The 19,109-nt window shown below is 42.2% G+C and overlaps 2 protein-coding genes across 6 annotated transcripts; both read right to left on the bottom strand.

Moving 5' to 3' along the window:
• Nucleotides 1–123: 123 nt before the first annotated feature.
• LOC135611119 (uncharacterized) lies at nucleotides 124–1,547 on the bottom strand. The gene is made up of 3 exons (XM_065106448.1): nucleotides 924–1,547; nucleotides 636–808; nucleotides 124–535 (listed from the first exon to the last, which is right to left on the bottom strand). Exons 1-3 carry the CDS (start codon nucleotides 1,530–1,532, stop codon nucleotides 439–441), a joined length of 879 nt encoding a protein of 292 aa, XP_064962520.1. The 5' UTR covers nucleotides 1,533–1,547; the 3' UTR covers nucleotides 124–438.
• A 4,973-nt stretch (nucleotides 1,548–6,520) lies between these two features.
• Nucleotides 6,521–17,780, bottom strand: LOC103983392 (protein HAIKU1). 5 transcript variants are annotated; one of them, XM_065106446.1, is made up of 9 exons: nucleotides 16,619–17,253; nucleotides 16,422–16,541; nucleotides 12,638–13,432; nucleotides 12,434–12,535; nucleotides 11,975–12,089; nucleotides 11,437–11,552; nucleotides 10,503–10,685; nucleotides 7,565–7,707; nucleotides 6,521–6,833 (listed from the first exon to the last, which is right to left on the bottom strand). In XM_065106446.1, the coding sequence occupies exons 3-9, from the start codon at nucleotides 12,925–12,927 to the stop codon at nucleotides 6,652–6,654; spliced, it is 1,131 nt and encodes a 376-aa protein (XP_064962518.1). In that variant the 5' UTR covers nucleotides 12,928–13,432; nucleotides 16,422–16,541; nucleotides 16,619–17,253; the 3' UTR covers nucleotides 6,521–6,651. The 5 variants fall into 5 exon arrangements, 3 of the variants coding, with proteins under 3 accessions (XP_064962518.1, XP_064962517.1, XP_064962519.1); XM_065106445.1 differs by having other exon boundaries at nucleotides 16,422–17,253; XR_010486437.1 differs by lacking the exons at nucleotides 6,521–6,833; nucleotides 7,565–7,707; nucleotides 10,503–10,685; ... (1 more) ...; nucleotides 11,975–12,089; nucleotides 12,434–12,535 and having other exon boundaries at nucleotides 13,298–13,432; nucleotides 16,619–17,780.
• Nucleotides 17,781–19,109: the final 1,329 nt, after the last annotated feature.

Genomic DNA, 19,109 nt, shown 5'->3' with positions numbered 1-19,109 from the left:
GTTCTCTCTCTCTCTCAACTTCACATGTAAGAAGTCAGGAATAGCGACTTCATTCATGTTGTGCTGTTCAAGTCTTCTTTATGATCGAGTTACTTCCTGAGTAATCAAAAGATCAAATAAAAATACTTAAAAGAGTTGGTATCGGTCGATCGATCATCAACAAAAGTACAATGAAAGAAGATACTCTTACAAGGAATTCCAAGCAGAAGATTATGCTCAGACATTAAACTCTCTACTTCTCTGTTTACAACTTCACAATCCCCCGCAGAAGCATACAACAGAAGCCGAAAGAAGAGAGAAGACAACAGCAGCAACCACGATAGCATGCCATTGCGGTCGGTCTTCTTATTCTTTCTACTCTCATTACTCACAATAACATCATCTTATTTATATTATTATTAGTTATGCACATCCTTCGGTCAGATCAAGCCGCACGCATCAAAACGCCTCCACCAACGGTGACGACGCCTCCTTTCTCCCCTCCTCTTCCTCCTCGGCGTCCCACAGGAAATGCGCGTAGGACCCCAGCACGTAGCTGCAAACACATACGCGCTCATCATCAGATCAAGCCCTCCTTTTTCGTCCCCTTTGGGGGGGAGGGGGGAGGATCATGGGCCGGGGCGGAGGGAGCATACCAGTCATCGGGGGAGGCTTCCACCGCGCGCTCGAAGTAGACTTCGGCCCTCTCCTCATCTCTCTGGGTCTCCCACACCAGCGTCCCGTAGAGCGACAGCACCTCGCCGTCGCCGGGGCTCGCCAGGATCGCCCGCCCGTAGCACTCTTCAGCACCTTTTGCATCTCCTTCCACCTTCGCAGAGGAAAGAACAGAGGAATCGTCGAATGCTTACTCTCCGTGCAAGATTCGCCATGGGGGAAACGGCGTCAAGGTAAGCAAGTTGGCTTCATTCTCATTTCTCACTCACCTCATGCAAGAATCGTCCGTAGTTCCTCAAGAGCAGCGGGTTCGAAGGATCGGTCCGCAGCATCTGCTGGTAGTAGTCCGCGATCTTTCTGTTGTCATTCTCATCGCCGCCGCCTCTCCCCCCGCCGACCTGCTTTCCCTTGCCGATCCCCCCGCCGGAGTACTCCACCTGCTCCACCAACGCCGCCGGCGGTCTCCCCGGCACCGGGACTCCCAGATCGCACCACTTCACCTCCTCCGTATCCGCCTCCTCTTCCTCCACCACCCTTTCCGGAATCGGGGACCGAGTCAGGGGGTTCGATCGGACGAGATCGGCCTCCGATCTGACTCGCCGGAGGAGGTGCCCATCTCGCCCCTCCTCGGCTTCCGAGTGAAGCGCGGCGGCGCACATGGATCGCGGGGAGAGAGAGGCGCTCCGGCTCCGCCGTAGGAAGGAGATCCCAGCGCCGGAGTCTTGAATTCCGTCGGCCAGAGACCTCCTCGGCGAGCCGAGGAACGAGGTGGTACGGATTAGGATCGAAGATGTCATCGTCGATTCCGAGTACGGTTCACCGGATAGTAGGATGACTCGCGTCGCCGAATGGCTCTCCTCCGTCCCGAGGGCCTCCATTTATGCTAGCCATAGCGACGCCGTTAGATTTCGTGACGCCGTCCCGTGCGACTACGGCCTCGCACGTGATAGAGGGGGAGCGGCTAGGCGCACTTTTAGCCGGGAGCAACGGAAGAGGACACGTGGAGGTAGACGACACGGACGGTGGGGCACGGGGGTAACCACGAAGGACGGACCACGGCGAGCCACGCGGACGGACCTTATTTACCTTCTTGGATTAGGTTGTGCGCCCGATTAATTAACACTGTTATAACAACAAATTATAATATAATTCTTACCGCATAATATGATTATATCATGAGTTCAAATTCAATTCGGATTTAGTTCTCCATAATTAATAAGAGTTAGTGGCTCTCAATTTATGGGATCATTATGTATTACTGGACATTATTCAATCATTAGGAGGTCTATCAAATGATCAAGCGATTAACGTCTTGACAATTAGGTTGAATTGATTGGAAACTCAAAAACAGTATTAAGTCAGCGTTGATACCCGATTGATGTGTCGGATCGATGGGGGATCTTATCACTAAATTATATATATTTTAAATCATATAATATTGGGATAAAACTAACAGAATGTTAATTTTGAGGTGACCGCAAGTAAGGCATATTCTGCAGGTCTCAAAAGACGAGACCGGATGGAAAAGGGGAGCGTAACGCGATCGATCGATCAGATTGCATCGATCAGATTGCTCGCAGGACAAGACCAATCGTCTCCGTTATCAATATAATTCGAAGAGGGCCTCGAGTAATAATAATGATGGGACGCAAATTGACGTTGCCTACTCTCGGGTGATGTCTCCTGGGTCACGTGGACCGAGGAGACGCATGGGTCGTCTGTCTCGATCTGACCTGACAACGTCGAGTCGAGACAAATCAAAATGCCGATCGAGGACGTCGCCATCTTGCAGGACTCCGGTCCTCCATGCAACCCCAATGCCAGAGTCAAACGTCTTCCCAAGTACGGTCCTGCTCCCTACGAGCGAGCACATCAATAACGATGATCTTCATTATAAAAACCCTCGCATTCGGAACGAGAGAGGGGGAAGAAAAAAACCCCTAAGACTATCGAATCATCGGAGGGGTCGAGTCGAGCTCTCCCGACCCAACCTATGTGCAGGGACAAAGGAGCGCCTCCCATCACGCGCCCATGTGAGGAGTTTCCTCCCTGAAGAAACGATTGTCCCGTCAAGACCGGACCAATGTAGTCGGCTACCTCAACGCCCTCAAGGGTAGTCCAGGAAGATCCTTGCTCATTCGGATCCGAACCCAATCATATTAGTCCTGAGACCATGACTTAAAGTTGTTGACACCAATAGACCAATTTAATTTCATTTCATGTAGGACTGCGAAGATGAGAGACTGCCATACACACAGATCGCCTCAAGAGGAGATTCCAGAGGTACCAATGATTTTAAATACAGTAAGTATATGGTAAACAGGACGGTTTACTGGGAGCATGTATCAAACTGGGTGCTGCTATGCTGTTTGCAGAAACCGGGAGCATGGCAATAGGGTGGCCATCCATGAATAAGCCATGCAGAGAGAGAGAGAGAGAGAGAGAGAGAGAACGAAGATGGGCACAGGCGAAGCCCTCACATGCATTGCACCTCGCCAACACGAGGAATCCCCTGCCCTCCCGTCCCGGAGGTATTGGCGTCTACGAAAACAACAGGCCGCAGAAGCAAAGCCGTCGTTCCTTGCTGGTTGCACACTCCAAGAATCCACCAACCCTAAACCATGCTGTGGCCCCCTCTCTTCCTCGTCTTCTTCTCCCTCGTAGACCAAGTTCCCATGATCGATCTGTGTGGAGCGCACGCAGGGCCACCAGTGAGAATAGGGCGTCGACTGTTCCCAGGGCCAGTCCTCCTATGATTAACTCCGCCACTCCAGTCCAGCCGATGAGCACCACATGACGCCAATTCTACGGCTGTACCAGATGCTCTTCTCTCTCTCTCTCTTTCTCCTCCCGACGGCTGGTGGACAGCATGCGAGTTGCAGTCCAAGTAGAGTAGGTCATGATCCAGTGGCCTACATGCAGTAAGGCTTCCTGGTTTCTCGCTCTACATGAAGCTTCAATTATTATGATTGGGTTTGATTTTGTTCCTTTGCCATTAAACAGGAGGGGTTTGGCTTTCGTTCCCAAGCGGACTTCTTGGATGTTGAAGCCGACATCTGTCATGGCTTGCGACTTCCTCGCATGGGAGAAGATTGCGACGTTAGCGATCTCCATTATCTTTTCACATAATATACATACAAAATGCTGTTTTGCGACTCATCTTATACGACGATGAAGGATTGATACAACACGACCCCGATTAAACGCCTCGCACCAACATCTCATCCCTTCAAAGAAACAGCTTTGGTCGCCACGAGGAGAATCTCGTCCGCGCCCATTGCAGGACGCCACATCAGCCCGCCGCACGGGAACCAAGTCGCCGGGCAAATGGGAGCCCTTTTCCTCCAGGCGTCACGTGGGCCTACCTACAAGGGCCCACCGAGCGACGTCCGCGGTGTGGGCCACGTGTTCCAGATGACGAGGAAGGACATGTTTACGGTGCGCAAGAGCGCACGTGCAGTATCCATGCGAGTGGCTGCCACGTGTCGATGCACCAACCCACTTCTACATTCTCCCCGTTTGGCCTGTATATAGAGCGACTTGATTAATAAATATTTAAAATATACTTTAAATGCTTTTTTTGTCATTTTTATTCTTTTATTTATTTATTATAATAATTTTTTATTTGATTTATTCATGATTTTTAACAATATTTATACTATTTTATTCATATATTTAAAAAATTAAACATTATTAAAAAAATATTATATGTGACATCATATCATATCTCTTTGATCATTATTGCTCATAGACCATTATAATATTATATTTTAGGTTTCTAATTAATTTGATTGAGGTTAGAAATTTATATAAATCATTTATAGTATTTTTATTATGGTGATCAAATATTATAATATACCAAAATAGTTAGGCATTTTTTAAAAAAAAATTGGGGATACAATTTAAAAAAATAAAATATAAAATATTGATTGAAAAATATTCAAAATATGAATTATTTTCTGAGAAAATCACATACACATATATATATGTAATGATTTTTGAAGTAAAAGTTAAATATTATAAAAACAATAATAATTTTCTCGAGGACTTATAATTTAAAATAATAATAATAAATAAATAAAAATCTTGTGTCAAATCTAGTCAAGAGGTGACAAATAGCAGCAGCACTATATGGCTGATGACCCAAATGGAAAGGAGAAGATACTGTAGCTGAACACAGGGTGTTCTTTCCGAATTAAACCGGTGGCTTGTCGTGGGGTTCACAAGCATCGAATAACGAATCAAACACTTGTAATCTTACCCGCAGATTGTTCTAAAGGCGACGCCGTAGATGATCGAGTGCATCTTTTGCATATGAATCGACCGATTCATCGGCGAGTTCTGTGGTGAGCAGTCGAGTGAACTTATTACCTAAATACATCTCGTCGGAGAAAACCGCATGTCGAATGGAACCATTTCGGAAGCGATGACGACATGGACATCCTATGAATATTCGCGACGCCGGAACTTTGCGGTGCTGTTTCTTATGATCTGCGATAACGACGAAAGGGATAGACTCGAGAAATCTGAACTTTAGGGGCTGAGAAGATTTTTAGGTCGTACGACGACGACGACGACGGAGCTTGCAATGATTCCGAGTATGACTTTGATGTGGTAGTGTTTTATTTTTGGTTTATTGTTGAATAGTATTTTTTTTTTCTTTCTAAAAAATGCGATTATCTTTTCTTGTCGACCATCATCGCCTCCGTTATCCTTGTCTTTGTCCGTGGATTACATCTTTACCCTCATCCATCATCCTGAGATTCGATCCTTCCATCGATGAAATTCATATTATCAAATCTCGATATCATTGATTTCTAAAAAACGAGCTTATCTCTCCTCGTCGACCATCGCCTCCGTCATGATCGTTGAGGCTACGTTATCGTTGCCTCTGTCTGTGGATTACGTCTTTACCCTCATTCATCATCCTTGAGATTCGATCCTTTGATCGTATGGATTCTTATTATCAAATCTCAATATCATTGGTTTCCATCGAGCTGATAAAACGATACGAGACGAACTAAGATGAAAAGTAACACGAGGTTGGGTTCAATGGGGCAAGTGGCATTATGCACTTTGCCGCCTGCATAATTGGGGTACCTATGCCGTACCGATGGCAAGAGTGAGTGGCAATATGCACATTTTTTGTCCTCTTGGAAACCATTTTGATTTGATCTTATCCGAACCGAGCTGATGTAATCCTGTACTATTATTTACCTTCCCATCAATCACCGAGCGGGACTCCAAAATAAGGAAGAAGACAAATCTCTGCTTCAGACAAAAGAAAAGAGTGGGACGCATAGAAGAGGATGGTACAAGTTTAGGCTTATGTGTCCTGTACCTAATGGACTTTCATGTTTAGGTGCTCAAACACGGCTGGGATGAACTCACAAGTTTTCGATATACGGTTACGATAAATCGTCAAAATCTTTTATCTATTAAAAATATATATTAGATGATATTTTAAATTCTCAGTATGACTCTCAATTTTTGATAAGTAAATATGATATATCAATCCATAAGATGAATGTAAGTATACCTTTTATTTTATTATTTGAATTATGATAGACAACATTATCCTGATGTGGAATACCCTCCCATCTTCCTTCATGAGGCCTATTTCCTTTCAGAATATTTCAGCTGATTTTTCAGGTTTTTCCATTTTCTCCATAGAAGAATCTTTTTAAGCTTTTAAAATTCCACCTTAAAAAACATTCAGATGCTGTTGATAACATAGTATTCAGAATCAACAAGATATGATTCGAACAAAAAAAGTTGTGAGAATCTGAATGCAGTCTCATACTAAGAACAAACTTGCTGGAAAACGTTCTCTCATTTTATCACAATGTTCTATCAAAAAGGAAAATGGAAAAGGATTGCATGTGGATATATAGATTGTACTTCGTTTCTGAAAACAAGGGTGAAGCAACTATAGATGTTGGTTACATATACACGACCAATAACAGAGTTCTCGCAAGTAGCATGTCATAGCCCTGCCTACCCACTAAGAGTCACAGACACAATGCTTGAAAGCTTAAATTTCTTCGCTTTCTTGGAGTTCATCTGCTGGAAAAGGACCTCCGTACTTGGCTTGACCGCAATTTCCTTGCATTCCAATGAAGAAGCACCTTCACCTCGATAATCACGGGGGAAATATAGAACCTGGAGCCTCGATCTACCTGCATTTGCATTGTGATAGTAACTTAAGATAATATTAAGTACAACACTCGTGCTTTGATTCAAAGAATATGTGATGTATAGTCCGAGAACAAGGATTAAGTCCACCAACGGTTAAGACACTACAAACATGTTCTATGCATATGATAACAAACTGTGAAACTTAAAGATGGTCTTAATTCACATCATGATATTGCCGTCTGCATACATCACTACAAATTTTAACAGGCACTGATGCTCCAAGGACACTGATAATGGATGCACGATGCATATAACATGTTGATAATATCTTTTAAGCTTATCCAGAGTCATGGGTGGTATGCAAATGAATCTTGTATGCTATGATACCACAGGGGAGCCATGCATATCTTGGATTTAATCAGGACTTAAAGCTAAGGGAAACATACTGCAAAAACGACATGATAAACATTTTCTAGAATGTCAGGAGTATATATGAAATGTTTGGTTTTAGTTATGCAAGATAAACATAATCGTGTACTTTTGCAAGTTCCTAATCTTCTGATTATAAATGTGTCAGTTCCATTAGTTTCACTATCATTGTAGCATGACATGGGTACACCGGCAGCAGGATAATACTGCATGTATTTGTATTCCCTTGTTGCTGACAGTTAATCAATTTAACTTCTAGATGCGGTCATCATTTCTGCCAAATGTATTATATTGGTTATCGAAACATTTATGAGAAAAAGAGATAAGATGATCTAGAAATTACCTAAACCCAACATAGATGGCTTTTGGACGATGAATCGACCAACTTTTGACCTCTTCACATTTCTCAAAGCTTGCATGTCATTTTTGTTTCCCTTAAACTCGACGAACTCACCAAGAATATTTCTGTCACCTCGAAGTTCTAAGCTGCAAAATATTTTGTGTATAGAACAGTTAAGAGTTTTTCCCTTCAAACAAAATGTTGATACATATCGCAAGAGATAAACAAAGCATTTGCCACTTAGAAAGAACCATTAAATAACGATCTAGAAGAGTCATATCTGTAAAATGGAAACAGTAAAAATAGTCAAGCAAACTGAGACTGTAAAATGCAGTATTAAATTACAGAATCTTTTATATCAAGCTTATTATTGTACATAATAGGACAATTATGTTATGCATAAAGCAAACAATCAAATATATGAAACTTTGATCAATTAACTTGCACGATCAACAGATGCTCTTCAATTAAATAATACATTTTAGCGTCAAGGGTCCAGGCCCCATGACGTGAACTATTTTCAAAATCTCTTATGCTATCAACTTTTTTCTATAACAATGAGTCACAAGTGTTAGGATCAGGGGTCGGCACTAAGAGGGGGGGTGAATTAGTGCAGCGGATAAAATCACGTCGTCTTCAAAAAAGTTTCGTTTCGATAAAACCGGTTTCGTAAAGTCTTCGAACGATTAAAGCCGATCTCGGAAGATGTTTACATGAAAGCGTATATAGACGTAGTTAAAGCACAGTAAGGAGGAGAGGCAATTTGCTATAAAAGAAAGTTGCTCAAAGTAAATGCAAACCGAGTTTTAGAGTGGTTCGGTCAACATGACCTACATCCACTTTTGGCTTCCTCCTCCGACGAGGTCATCGGCGTCCACTAGAGGTCTTCCTTCAATAGGCGAAGACCAACCACCTTTTTACACCCCTCTTCTCCTTTTACCGGGTTTAGGAGACAACCCTTACAAGCACTCACACTCCTCTCTTACATAATTCTAAACTTAAAATGGATAAGGAAATTTCTAAAGAGATTACAGCAACGTTTCTTCACTTTTAAACTCTCTGTGCTTGTTTCTTTTAAGCAGGGATGAGAGAGGTATTTATAGGCTTCAAGTTGATTCAAACTTGGAGCCTAAAAACATCTTATCCCGGGTTTCCCAGGCATGGGCAGTACCACCGCCAGTGTCAGTCTGACACTGACACTGCACTGGGCGGTACCACCGCCCAGACTGGCAGTACCACCGCTTGGCACCCTGCTAGGGGCGGTACAACCGCCCAGACTGACGGTACCACCGCCTGACACAGTCTCGAAGACTGTGCCACGACGGTGCCACTTCTTGGGGCACTGTTTGGGACTCTCATTGGGCCCAACACAGTCCTTACATGGGCCTAACTGGCCCTTAATTGGGTTGGCCCAAATCCAAACCCAATTACGTGCTAACTACGATTCATAAGAAATTTGCTAAGCTAAATAAGTCCCTATGTCTTGGTTTCTTCCGGCGAGCTTCCGACGATCTTCCGACGAACTTCCGACGAACTTCCGACGATCTCTCGGTAATGTTCCGACGGACTCCCGGCAAGCTCCTGGACTTCACGACGATCTTCTTGGCGAGTTCCGACGAGCTTCTCTGGCAAGCTCCAAGACTTCTCAACTGGTTCCGCCAGAACTTCCGACAAACGTTCGGACTTCCGATGAACTCTCGAACTCCCAACGAAGTCGCGTCCTTGACTCCGGGACTTCATTTTGCTTCATACCTTGCTATCGTAGTTAATCCTGCACATGTAAAGACATACTTCGATCTAGACAATTAATACTAAGCATTAATCATGTTGTCCGGCATGTCATTGGTCCCTCGACGCTTCGTCCGATTCTTCGGCGCATCGTCCTCTTTTGCGACCTATTGCCCAATCGGCCAGTTGACTCCGCAACTCCGATATCCTTGACACAATATCCGTTCTTCTTGGCCCGATGCCCGAATCCATGGCTCGAAGCCTTCTGTCGATACGTCGACCGATACACCGACTCAACGTCCAATATTCTGACATGTTTTCCCCTGGCAAAACATGATTCTTCATGCCTTAATTGTCTCACCTGATCGAAGCATCCCGCGTCATTCAAAACGCAGATTAAATCATAAACACTTATCAATTGGTTTCATCATCAAAATCCGAAATTTAACAATAAGATTCCAGGTATGTTTTAATACTATTTATTGAAAATATTATTTTCCCTCACCGAGGTTCTACACTTCAATGTTTGTTTGGTTCTACCAAGAATGGAGGCTCAGTTTCAGCAGTTTCGACAGGTCTGGATCTACAAGTCCAAGTTTTGGGGTTTTACATTGTATTTAGAATTCCAAAACCTACACCACATTGTGCTCTTTAATTTGTCTTTTAAACATGTAACATGTTGTATCAACTACACAAGTTAAATAGTAACATAATGTAGAATGTGCAAGAGATGCCATAAACTGAGTTGTATTGAGGTGGATTTGAGGAACACATCAGGTTTTCTTTGATTCTAAAACCTAGGCCTCTTAACAACTTTGCACTACTTGAAAAAAGAAGTTACTTTTTCTTGCAGAGGTTTTTTTCCATTGAAGTAAAGAGGTTCAAGAGCCACCTCATCAACTATATATTTAACCGGTGGAAAACTCATTGACCCATACAAACTCTTTCTGTTTGACTCAATGAATTACTAATTGTTCAATTACTGTGGCGGATTTCACATATTTTCTAGACCTTTATCTTATGCTCATTGCATCTTCTTTGAGCTAAATCTCTTGAACCCAATTAATCCACTTTTCTACTTTCTCTTTTACACCTAGAAAATAACGCATGACCATCATTTTGACAAGCCTCTATAAAACAAAATTAGCATTGAAGCATTTCTTTCACACAAATAAACATAACAATAATAATAAAATATGTTACGAGAATGTACCGATCCCACATTGGTGATGTACTCAGGATAAAATGAAGTTTCTCACAGAATCCATCTTGCATGTCACTCTTGCCAACTGCTCCCTTGATCCAATTGGACAATCCACTTCGTGGTTCTGGCTTGAGCTCTCTCCATTTAACAAAAGAAACCACCTCTAGTTGGGAAGAAATAGAATAGGCGGGCCTAAAAAATGATATGAGTTGTGCATAAAATGAGACAAAGCAGAATATGTGACATACAGAAACTCAATATGCATGTTTCCAATCTTACTTTTACTATTAAGACACAAAAGCATACACAATTGCAACCCATCGAAACTTAAGCAGCAAATTCCATAATACAAACATTTAAAAAAATAAAGGAAATATTTAAGTGACCAGCAATGATCCTATTAGCTTACTATGCCTTCATATACAATATGTCCATGTTGTACTAATTCAACACAATACCAATAGCAGCAACATTGGAATCACATTCTTTCTTCACTCTCTTTCTAGACAAGGACTAAAAATTGCAAGCAACATCTATGTCAAAGATTGCAGAACCTTACATAAAACATATGAAAAAAAAAATCTCCACAAGTATAGGGACCAAAGAATAGATGCTGTGGAATGTCACAGAATTATATCCTCAGATATTCCTAACAAGTTTTAACTGATTGGAGAAAACAAATTTCAGAAATCCAATAGCTGATTCCACCAGCTTTTAGCAGCAAGTTGTTTTACCTTGGATAATCAGACTCCAGCCAATCTAGGCGTTGTATATATGTAGTTTATGCTAGATTGTGATTCAAAATCAACATATATCAGTAATTTGGTCATGTAAGAGAACCATAAAAAACAAATCCACAATATAGGGTACATACTGTAATTGAAGAATGATACACATATTGTAGTAAAGCTGTCTCAATAAATTGACTCATTCTAAACCACACCTGCAATTTGGATGTGGAAGTATGACTTGGCCAATTACATGTCCTTTGGGCAAAGGGACCCCTCTTTGTTCCAAGTATGATTCAATAACTGCTACTTGTTTGCTAACTTCAAGGACCTGAAAAATAAAGTTGCTGATCCATCAAAAGGGAGAACAAAGGTGTAATAAAAAAATGTAATTTAATAGAAACTGTATAGAATGTCTTCAAATTAGCACCAAGAAGAAAGCCCATTTAGCTCTCGAGCACATATGACTGGAAAGATACAATTTTAGTACAAGAACAATGTTTAAGAAGAAAGCAAAATCACAGAGCATAAAAGGATAGGTATGGATATATCTGATTATTCTTTAGTTTATATTTTAATAAACAGATTATACACATCTCAAATACAAAAACAAGCACTTATATTTTGTTCAAATCAGTTTATACTCAGCATAAGTTTATAAAAACCTAAAGTCTAATTTAGATAGTAAAGAAACATACAAAGCCTCGAGTTTTGATCAAGTGAAATGTGAAGACACCAGAAAGTATGTCTTACCGGATCCGGATGGGACTGAGGCCTGTGCTTCTTGTCACTGGTACAGACCCAGTTCTCATTTCCACCAATCTCCACAAAACCAGAGAAGTTCCGAACTGCCACCACCATGACTTCCCTGACATCATAGATTCCCATTATTTCTCCACTCCTTGTTAGAAGGATCCAAATCCAATATTTCTCGAGGTTATAAAAAAGCAAAAAGAGAAGAATTTCTAGTGAGAATAACTTGTGATTAATAAAAGATATATTGGCCATTGGATGTCATAAACGACATCACGAAGAACAACTGCTTTGAACGCTAAGAACGCCAACTGTGGATTATATAGCGCACCCAAAAAATCAAGAACTTGTTGTTGTAAGCAAAAAAATAGTGGTCAATAGATTTTATAACCAATAAAAGAAAGGAAGATTTCGTTTTGAATTGTTTTTCCAAGGCAAAGCGATCGATCAAGAACAGACCTCTTCGTAACAAGAACGACATCTATGTGCTGTCGAACACCGGCATCGGCGTCGGGAATCCGAAGCCCGACGAACGCCTTGCCGCCGTAGAGCTTCTCCAATCTGCAACGCCAACAACACGGGGAGCAAAAAGGATCAGGTTCGAGCGACCTGGATCGCGGGGGGGATCAGGGTCTCGAAGGATACGGAAGGGATCCGGCATACCTGGCGGCGACGGCGAAGCTAGCGTCAGAATCGGAGCTGTCGATGTCCGGGAAGGCATCGTCGCGGTGGAAGATTCGGCGGAGGATCTTGAACAGGATCAGTGCGCAGAGGATCACCACCCACATGGAGACGCGATCGTCGGCTACTCGAATCGAATCAAAGGGGGTTGCGAGATGGGCGAGCGACTGGGAAGATCGTTTGGTGGAACGTGCCTCCTCCTCTTCCTTTAGCGCCTTCAGTTTCCTTCCTATCACACCAGCGAAATTGCATATATACTCCTCCAAACCCATCTATATGCGTACATAACCCCCTATTCAGTTTCATATTTGCAAATACATCCTTGCCATAACTTCTAAATCGCCAATTTGTGCAAAGAGTTTAACCGCGGTTAGTTGACCGTGTGTCGACCGTCATGTTACGGGACCAAAAGCCCCTTATGATCTCTCTCTCTCTCTCTCTCTCTCTCTCTCTCTCTCTCTCTCTCTGAGCATATAGAGCGCGAAGATGATGGAATCGAGAAAGCAAGAAGACTCCGACAGCGAGAAGCCTTAAGAACTAAGCATGCGGAGCGGCAAAATTTAGGGGTCTGTACACGAATATCCCAAACTCTGACTCACTGCATCACGACACAAAGCGTACACCATCCCACCACCTTACTCTGTTCCATCGAACAATATCCGAGGCACGGACATCTTCTTCTTTGCTCCTTGAGATCCTCCTATTCACACGGCCCACATATAAACAAGTCTTGCAGAGACATCACAAACCAAATTTTCCTTTGGAAATGAGAAAACCCTGAAAGACGAAGATGGAGGAGTACCTATGAAGTCAACACTTATCACAGCAACTGCAAAAATGTATCATACCTATTATGTTCCCCAACATTACTACCACAGCAACAATAACCTCTAAAGGTCCCGACGAGTTGTCTCGGCTACGAGGATCTTTTCCAAAGGTTCTTTGTGGCGAGTAAAGACATATCATTCGAACAACATCGTTCTACACACAGGTTTAAGGATGGGAACATTTTCTTTACGATACAGACAAAAACAAAAACTAGTATAACCATCGATTCAGCTTAGTAAGACTAATCCACTCATCTCTTCAAAATCTCAACCTCGAGATCGAGTTTTATGCATATGAATGTGAGAATGTATACATATAGAATGAAAGGTAAACATCAACATTTTCAAGGGCTAGGTAATCCTTAACAAGAAAAAAAAGCATTATTATCTGTCAATATTTGCGACTACTGCCTGCCTAATTCAGTAAACTACCTGTAAATTTAGATAGATCCAAATGTAGAAGCAAAATATCACAGTGATAATTTTACAATGTAAGCTTTTAGGAATTTATTCATAAGCTTTATTTTGTATCGTGCAACGATGTCCAAGGTTCAATAAGATGCGAACCCACCTCCATATGACCGATTGACTTTTGTGTCAACAAGAGGCCACTTCCATTGTTTGCACAATCTGAACTATTTTATGACTAATTGACAACAAGAACTAGAAAGGTGGATAGCAAGTAACTCATACCGACTAAAAATCTGGTAGTTTATAATCCTCGCAAACAGATCAAAACATCTTGCTGCTTTACAAAGTAACTCTCACCCCTTTATTGGAAGTTTATGACCAAAACAACTATTCATCTATGGCACTTTTTATCAAATAAAGGGAGGTAAGCCTCCAGGGAGAGTTGATGGTTCAATTGGACCTGAATTAAGAACAACTTGAATGAATAAAATCAATGGATTGTTTTGACAGTGTTGGACATACCGGTAAAGGTGAAGATATTTTTGTAAACGACACATGGAAGAAAAACCCTAGTGATAATATAGTTTTAACTGATGCTGACTAACTATTTCACACCAAAGGTTAAATAAATACCTTTGGTGTGAAATAAGTTAACTAGATAGACCTACTTGCCAAATAAGTTAACTAGTACATGGCTTTAGCTGTCTAGCTCAGAATGCACCCAATATATACTAATTTTGTCAGGCAATTATATCCGATGCAACTTATTCATGATTCTCAACATGTTACTACTGGGACATCATAATCTCCCTGGCTACAGGATTGTTTATTTTGTTAAAAATCCAACATATATAATCCAAATCCATTATGGCACATATTAGACAACATAAAGGCCCATAGAGATACTTCAATACCAATTTCTACAAGTTAAATGATAACACAATAACATAAGTAGTTTAAACATCTAACCACATATCATGATAATAACCAGTTATTGGTAGTCCCATCAAAATCTTAGACAAGAACCTGATCCAACATCTACCTTCACTTTGGAACTTAATTATGATATTACAGGCTCCCTTCTTCAAACTCGTGCATGCAACCTACCTCAAGACCTACTCAAAAAATCAAACTAGCTGATGTATCACAATCACTCCACTCAAAAGCTCCACATCCTCATCACACACATAGCTTAAAATCAATCCTTGAAGGAGGATCGTTAAAAGACAATACAGAAAACGAGAGTAATAAATTAACTTGGATGACATAAATTCTAAGAGTGCAATCTTGACATGGGCCAACGAGAGCAATAAATTAACTTGGATGACATAAATTCTAAGAGTGCAATCTTGACATGGGCCAATGTATGCAACCTTACTCTTGCAAGCAGAGAGGTTGTTACCACGACTCAAACTCTGGCACCTCGACCGCGAAGCAACAATCTTACCATGATACCAAGGCCCATTGTCTTATATTCTTCAACAATAACGGTCATGCAGCCATATGTTTGCATCGTAATCAGCTGCCGCGGTTCCGCAAGTGAAGGAGAGGTCTAGGTCAGGCATTAAGCAAGAGAGATAAATGATTGTTTTCCTTCAGACTCAACTGTTACTGAAGATCATAAAACATGTGGGCGAGAAATCCAAACTTTCTCATTTATTGCATGTCTCAGGCTTTTGTCAATATTATTGCAAACAAAAGTCTAGTCATCTAATTCTATTAGGAATATTAAAAACATGTCAATAAACTACTTCCAGGTCAAAAGTGATGGTTTGAAGTTGACTAAATATTGTGGTCACTTGGCATGCAAGTTAGCCAATAAACCAGGCTGAATCTTAATTGATCGTAAGTTAAAAGGACAAATTGTTGTAATGCTGTAGGTGAATGAAATCAACTTAAATGCAATGCATAATCTTTTAGAAGGCAAGATATCAGATAAATTTCTAGATGAAATTTAGATGGAAACAGCACTTTTCATCCTCAAATCATTAGAAGTTAGGCAATTGCAACTCGGACAATCAGTCATAGATGATATATTGCACATAAAAACTATAAGCTACAATAAGAATGTTACCTCGAATGCAAAGAAAAATTTAGTATTTATTCTACTGTAGGTGCAGTAGAAACCAATGTAAGACATTGTCTCTGGTTAAACAATAATATTTTGCATCAAACAAGGCACTCAAGAAAAACAATAACATGCATACCGAAAAGTAAACAGTATGTTTCATGTCAAGATATTGCAACAGATCAGCATGACACAGATTCCTTTTCTTGGCCATGTCATTGAAGAACAAAAAGCACAAGATAAGCAAGTGTTTATTATTTTCTCTTAGCATCAATACCAGTAATGCAGAAAAGAAAAGCTGAGTCCGTACTCAATAATCAATGCGATGCCGAGAATCATAAACTCAAACACTAGCATTTAGCAATGCAAATGAAATCAATAGATTCAGAATTAGAATTAAATACAAACATTTAGCAGGGAACAACTAACTAAAAAGAAATTAAAATAGACTAGACTTCACCTGCCTCATTTCTCGTTACACTTCCATCATCTTGAACTCCCAGTACTCTGTACTGCATACAGCTTTAAGGTAATTTCCAGAACCAAAGTTGCATCGTCTTCTTGAACACTTGCGTGGTGACTTTGGTCAGACCAATACATAGATATTAAAATTGCTACACTTTGCAACACTTTGATACAGGAGAAAGTCTTTGCTACCTTGTAAGAAAAGGTGGTGGAGGAACACCGGTCACACTTGGGAGCTACAACATATCCCTCCATCTGGGGCTCAGAATGGGTAAAAATCCAGAGGGCGATTGAGGGAACCAGAGCCCGGGAGAGGGTGGTGGATGCGGACCAGGAACTGGTCCAGCCCCCAGGATCCCAGATTGAGACAATGGTGAGAGAGCAAAGTTGGGGGTCAGCGGCGGAGGGTACTGGAACCCGGGTGAAAGCAGCGGATAAGGAGATCTCGGCGAGAGGATGTTCAAGAACGTGCTGGGAGAAGGCAGGGCCGATGCTGACGGGGAAGGAGGAGGAGGCATAAAGCTCGAATTCGCGACTGCCCTCGGGGACGGCAAGGGGATCGGGGGGCGCGGAGAGGGAAGCAGTCCCGGGGACGGAAGGGGCGGCAGGTGCTGCTGTGGCTGGGGATGAGGTTGGCGGGACGTGTCGGAGCCGAGGAGAGAGCTCTCAAGATAGCGCATGTAGGCGGAGACGGGCGAGTCAGCCCACGCAGGGCCGGCGGCAGCGGCGGAGGGCAAGCGGCGCGGGAAGGAAGAAGGGTCAACCGCGGCGGGGGGCAGGTTAGGGTTAGGGTTTTGGTACGGGATGGGGGGACGGTAGCGGGGAGGAGGGCGGGAGGCGGCGAGCGGAGGGGGAGGCGGCCGGGCGATGGGGGCGAGCGGCGGGGGACGGATCTTCTGGAGGCGGGTGCTGGAGGGCCTCGGCTGCGGCGGCCGCGGCCGCGGAGGGGGAGGGGCGGGGCTGTTGTCGCGGGAGGGGGTGCCGGTGAGCTGCTGGACGATGCTGCGGAAGTCGTTCTTGCTGATATTGTACACCTGCGGCTGCGGCGGCGGTGGCTGCTGCTGCTGCTGCTGAGGAAGAGGAGGAGGAGGATGCTGTGGCTTTGGGTTGGAATAGTAGGTTGGCTGGTGGAGAGGGCTCTTGCGGATGTTCTTACCCAGCTTGTTGACTCCCAGATGTTGTTGTTGATGGTGGTGGTTCCTCGAGTGATCCATTACTCTCTCTCTCTCTCTCTCTCTCTCTCTCTCTCTCTCTCTCCTTGAATTCGATCTGCCTACGACGACAACAGGAAGAGAGGAGGGGGAGGACGAGTCATGATCGAGTCGTCGGAGCAGGAAGAGGGGAGAAGGGGGGATTCGATGTGGGAAGGGAAGGGGATTACTGTGTCTGTGTCGATTGATTGACTTGGAGGAGAGTATTAGAGGAGATCGGACGTGGTCACGTGACCGGGCAGGGTTTTTGTTATTATTTTTTTTTGTTTTTGTTTTTTTTTATTTTTATATAATAAATACGAGATTTGAATATTTCCGACTAAGTTAATTGATATAATTTTTCGTACATTTAATATTTTTCATCTTTATTATCACTTAAATCTATTGTAAATTTATGATTAGATCCGGTAAGATTACATATTGGTCATGTATCGGTCTCGTGTGCCACAAAAACCGGCGCATGTGTGACAAAAATCCGGTTAGAATCGGAAATGTACGAAATCGATAAGATATTTGACCGGAAGAGTTAAAAGTCATATTTAGAAGATCATTTGTTAGCTACGTGAGTCTTTTTAAACAGTCGTCATGCTAAGTATCGTATGACGTTAAATTTAGGATTAATTATATATTTTATTTATATAATTATTTATCTTTAGTATCTCGATCTTTATACTTATGAAATGTTTAATCTTATTTTTTTATATTGTCCATTCTGTTTACGAAATTATCGTAGGGTTTATCAATAAATAGATATTGACTCGAAGTTAAATATTTAATTTTTGTAAATATAAAAATATTAATATATTTTTAATGTATAAAAATTAAAATATTAAAAAATAACTAATTATATGAAGTAATCTATAATTAGTCTCTAAATCTACCATTCTATCCATGTTTGATTAGGAAGTTGATGAGGATAGTAATTATGATAAGACTCGGTTGACGTCAGCCGACGCCTCACGTCTCGATCGACGCGATTGTACTCGGTCAAACGAACCGGAACACCGGTCGAGGCGCATTAACGCCTACTAAGGCTAGATTTTTCACGCGACGTCAACGCTAATGTCAGACGCTACCAGCCTGCCTCATGCAGGCGAGCACATCAAACAACAATAAGCTTCCTTATGAAATACCCTCTCGTTCATCAGAGAGAAAGAGGAAGGACAGAGACACAAAAATACTTCTTCTCCTGAAGCCCTGTCCACATCTGCTAACTTGATCGTCGGAGGGGTCGGGCCAAGCACCCCGACCCGACCTTTATGCAGGTGCAAAGCCGAAGATCCCCGTCGGATGCGCAGGCGAGGAGTTCCTACCCGGAGAAGACGGCTACACTGTCCTATAATCCCCCCCAAAAAAAAGAAAGGTTAAATGATTGTTCAGTTCGAACTCAAATCTAATCAGTCTAATGATTTACTAGTTTCAAATCCAACTAAAATCAATCCCAAATCATTTAGTTTCTATTTCTTCTCGAA

Source organism: Musa acuminata, chromosome BXJ2-4 (genome assembly GCF_036884655.1).
Source record: "Musa acuminata AAA Group cultivar baxijiao chromosome BXJ2-4, Cavendish_Baxijiao_AAA, whole genome shotgun sequence".
Taxonomy (NCBI): Eukaryota; Viridiplantae; Streptophyta; class Magnoliopsida; order Zingiberales; family Musaceae; genus Musa; species Musa acuminata.
This window is presented reverse-complemented; position numbering and strand designations above follow the sequence as displayed.

Coding starts and splice junctions, on each gene's coding strand:
- LOC135611119 (XM_065106448.1), bottom strand. CDS start 1,532: ATGGAGGCCCTCGGGACGGAGGAGAGCCATTCGGCGACGCGAGTCATC. Junction 809..923: donor ACGGACGATTCTTGCATGAG/GTGAGTGAGAAA, acceptor TCCTCTGCGAAG/GTGGAAGGAGATGCAAAAGG. Junction 536..635: donor GAAGCCTCCCCCGATGACTG/GTATGCTCCCTC, acceptor ATGTGTTTGCAG/CTACGTGCTGGGGTCCTACG.
- LOC103983392 (XM_065106445.1), bottom strand. CDS start 12,927: ATGGGTTTGGAGGAGTATATATGCAATTTCGCTGGTGTGATAGGAAGG. Junction 12,536..12,637: donor AGCTTCGCCGTCGCCGCCAG/GTATGCCGGATC, acceptor TTGGCGTTGCAG/ATTGGAGAAGCTCTACGGCG. Junction 7,708..10,502: donor ACATCACCAATGTGGGATCG/GTACATTCTCGT, acceptor AATATTTTGCAG/CTTAGAACTTCGAGGTGACA.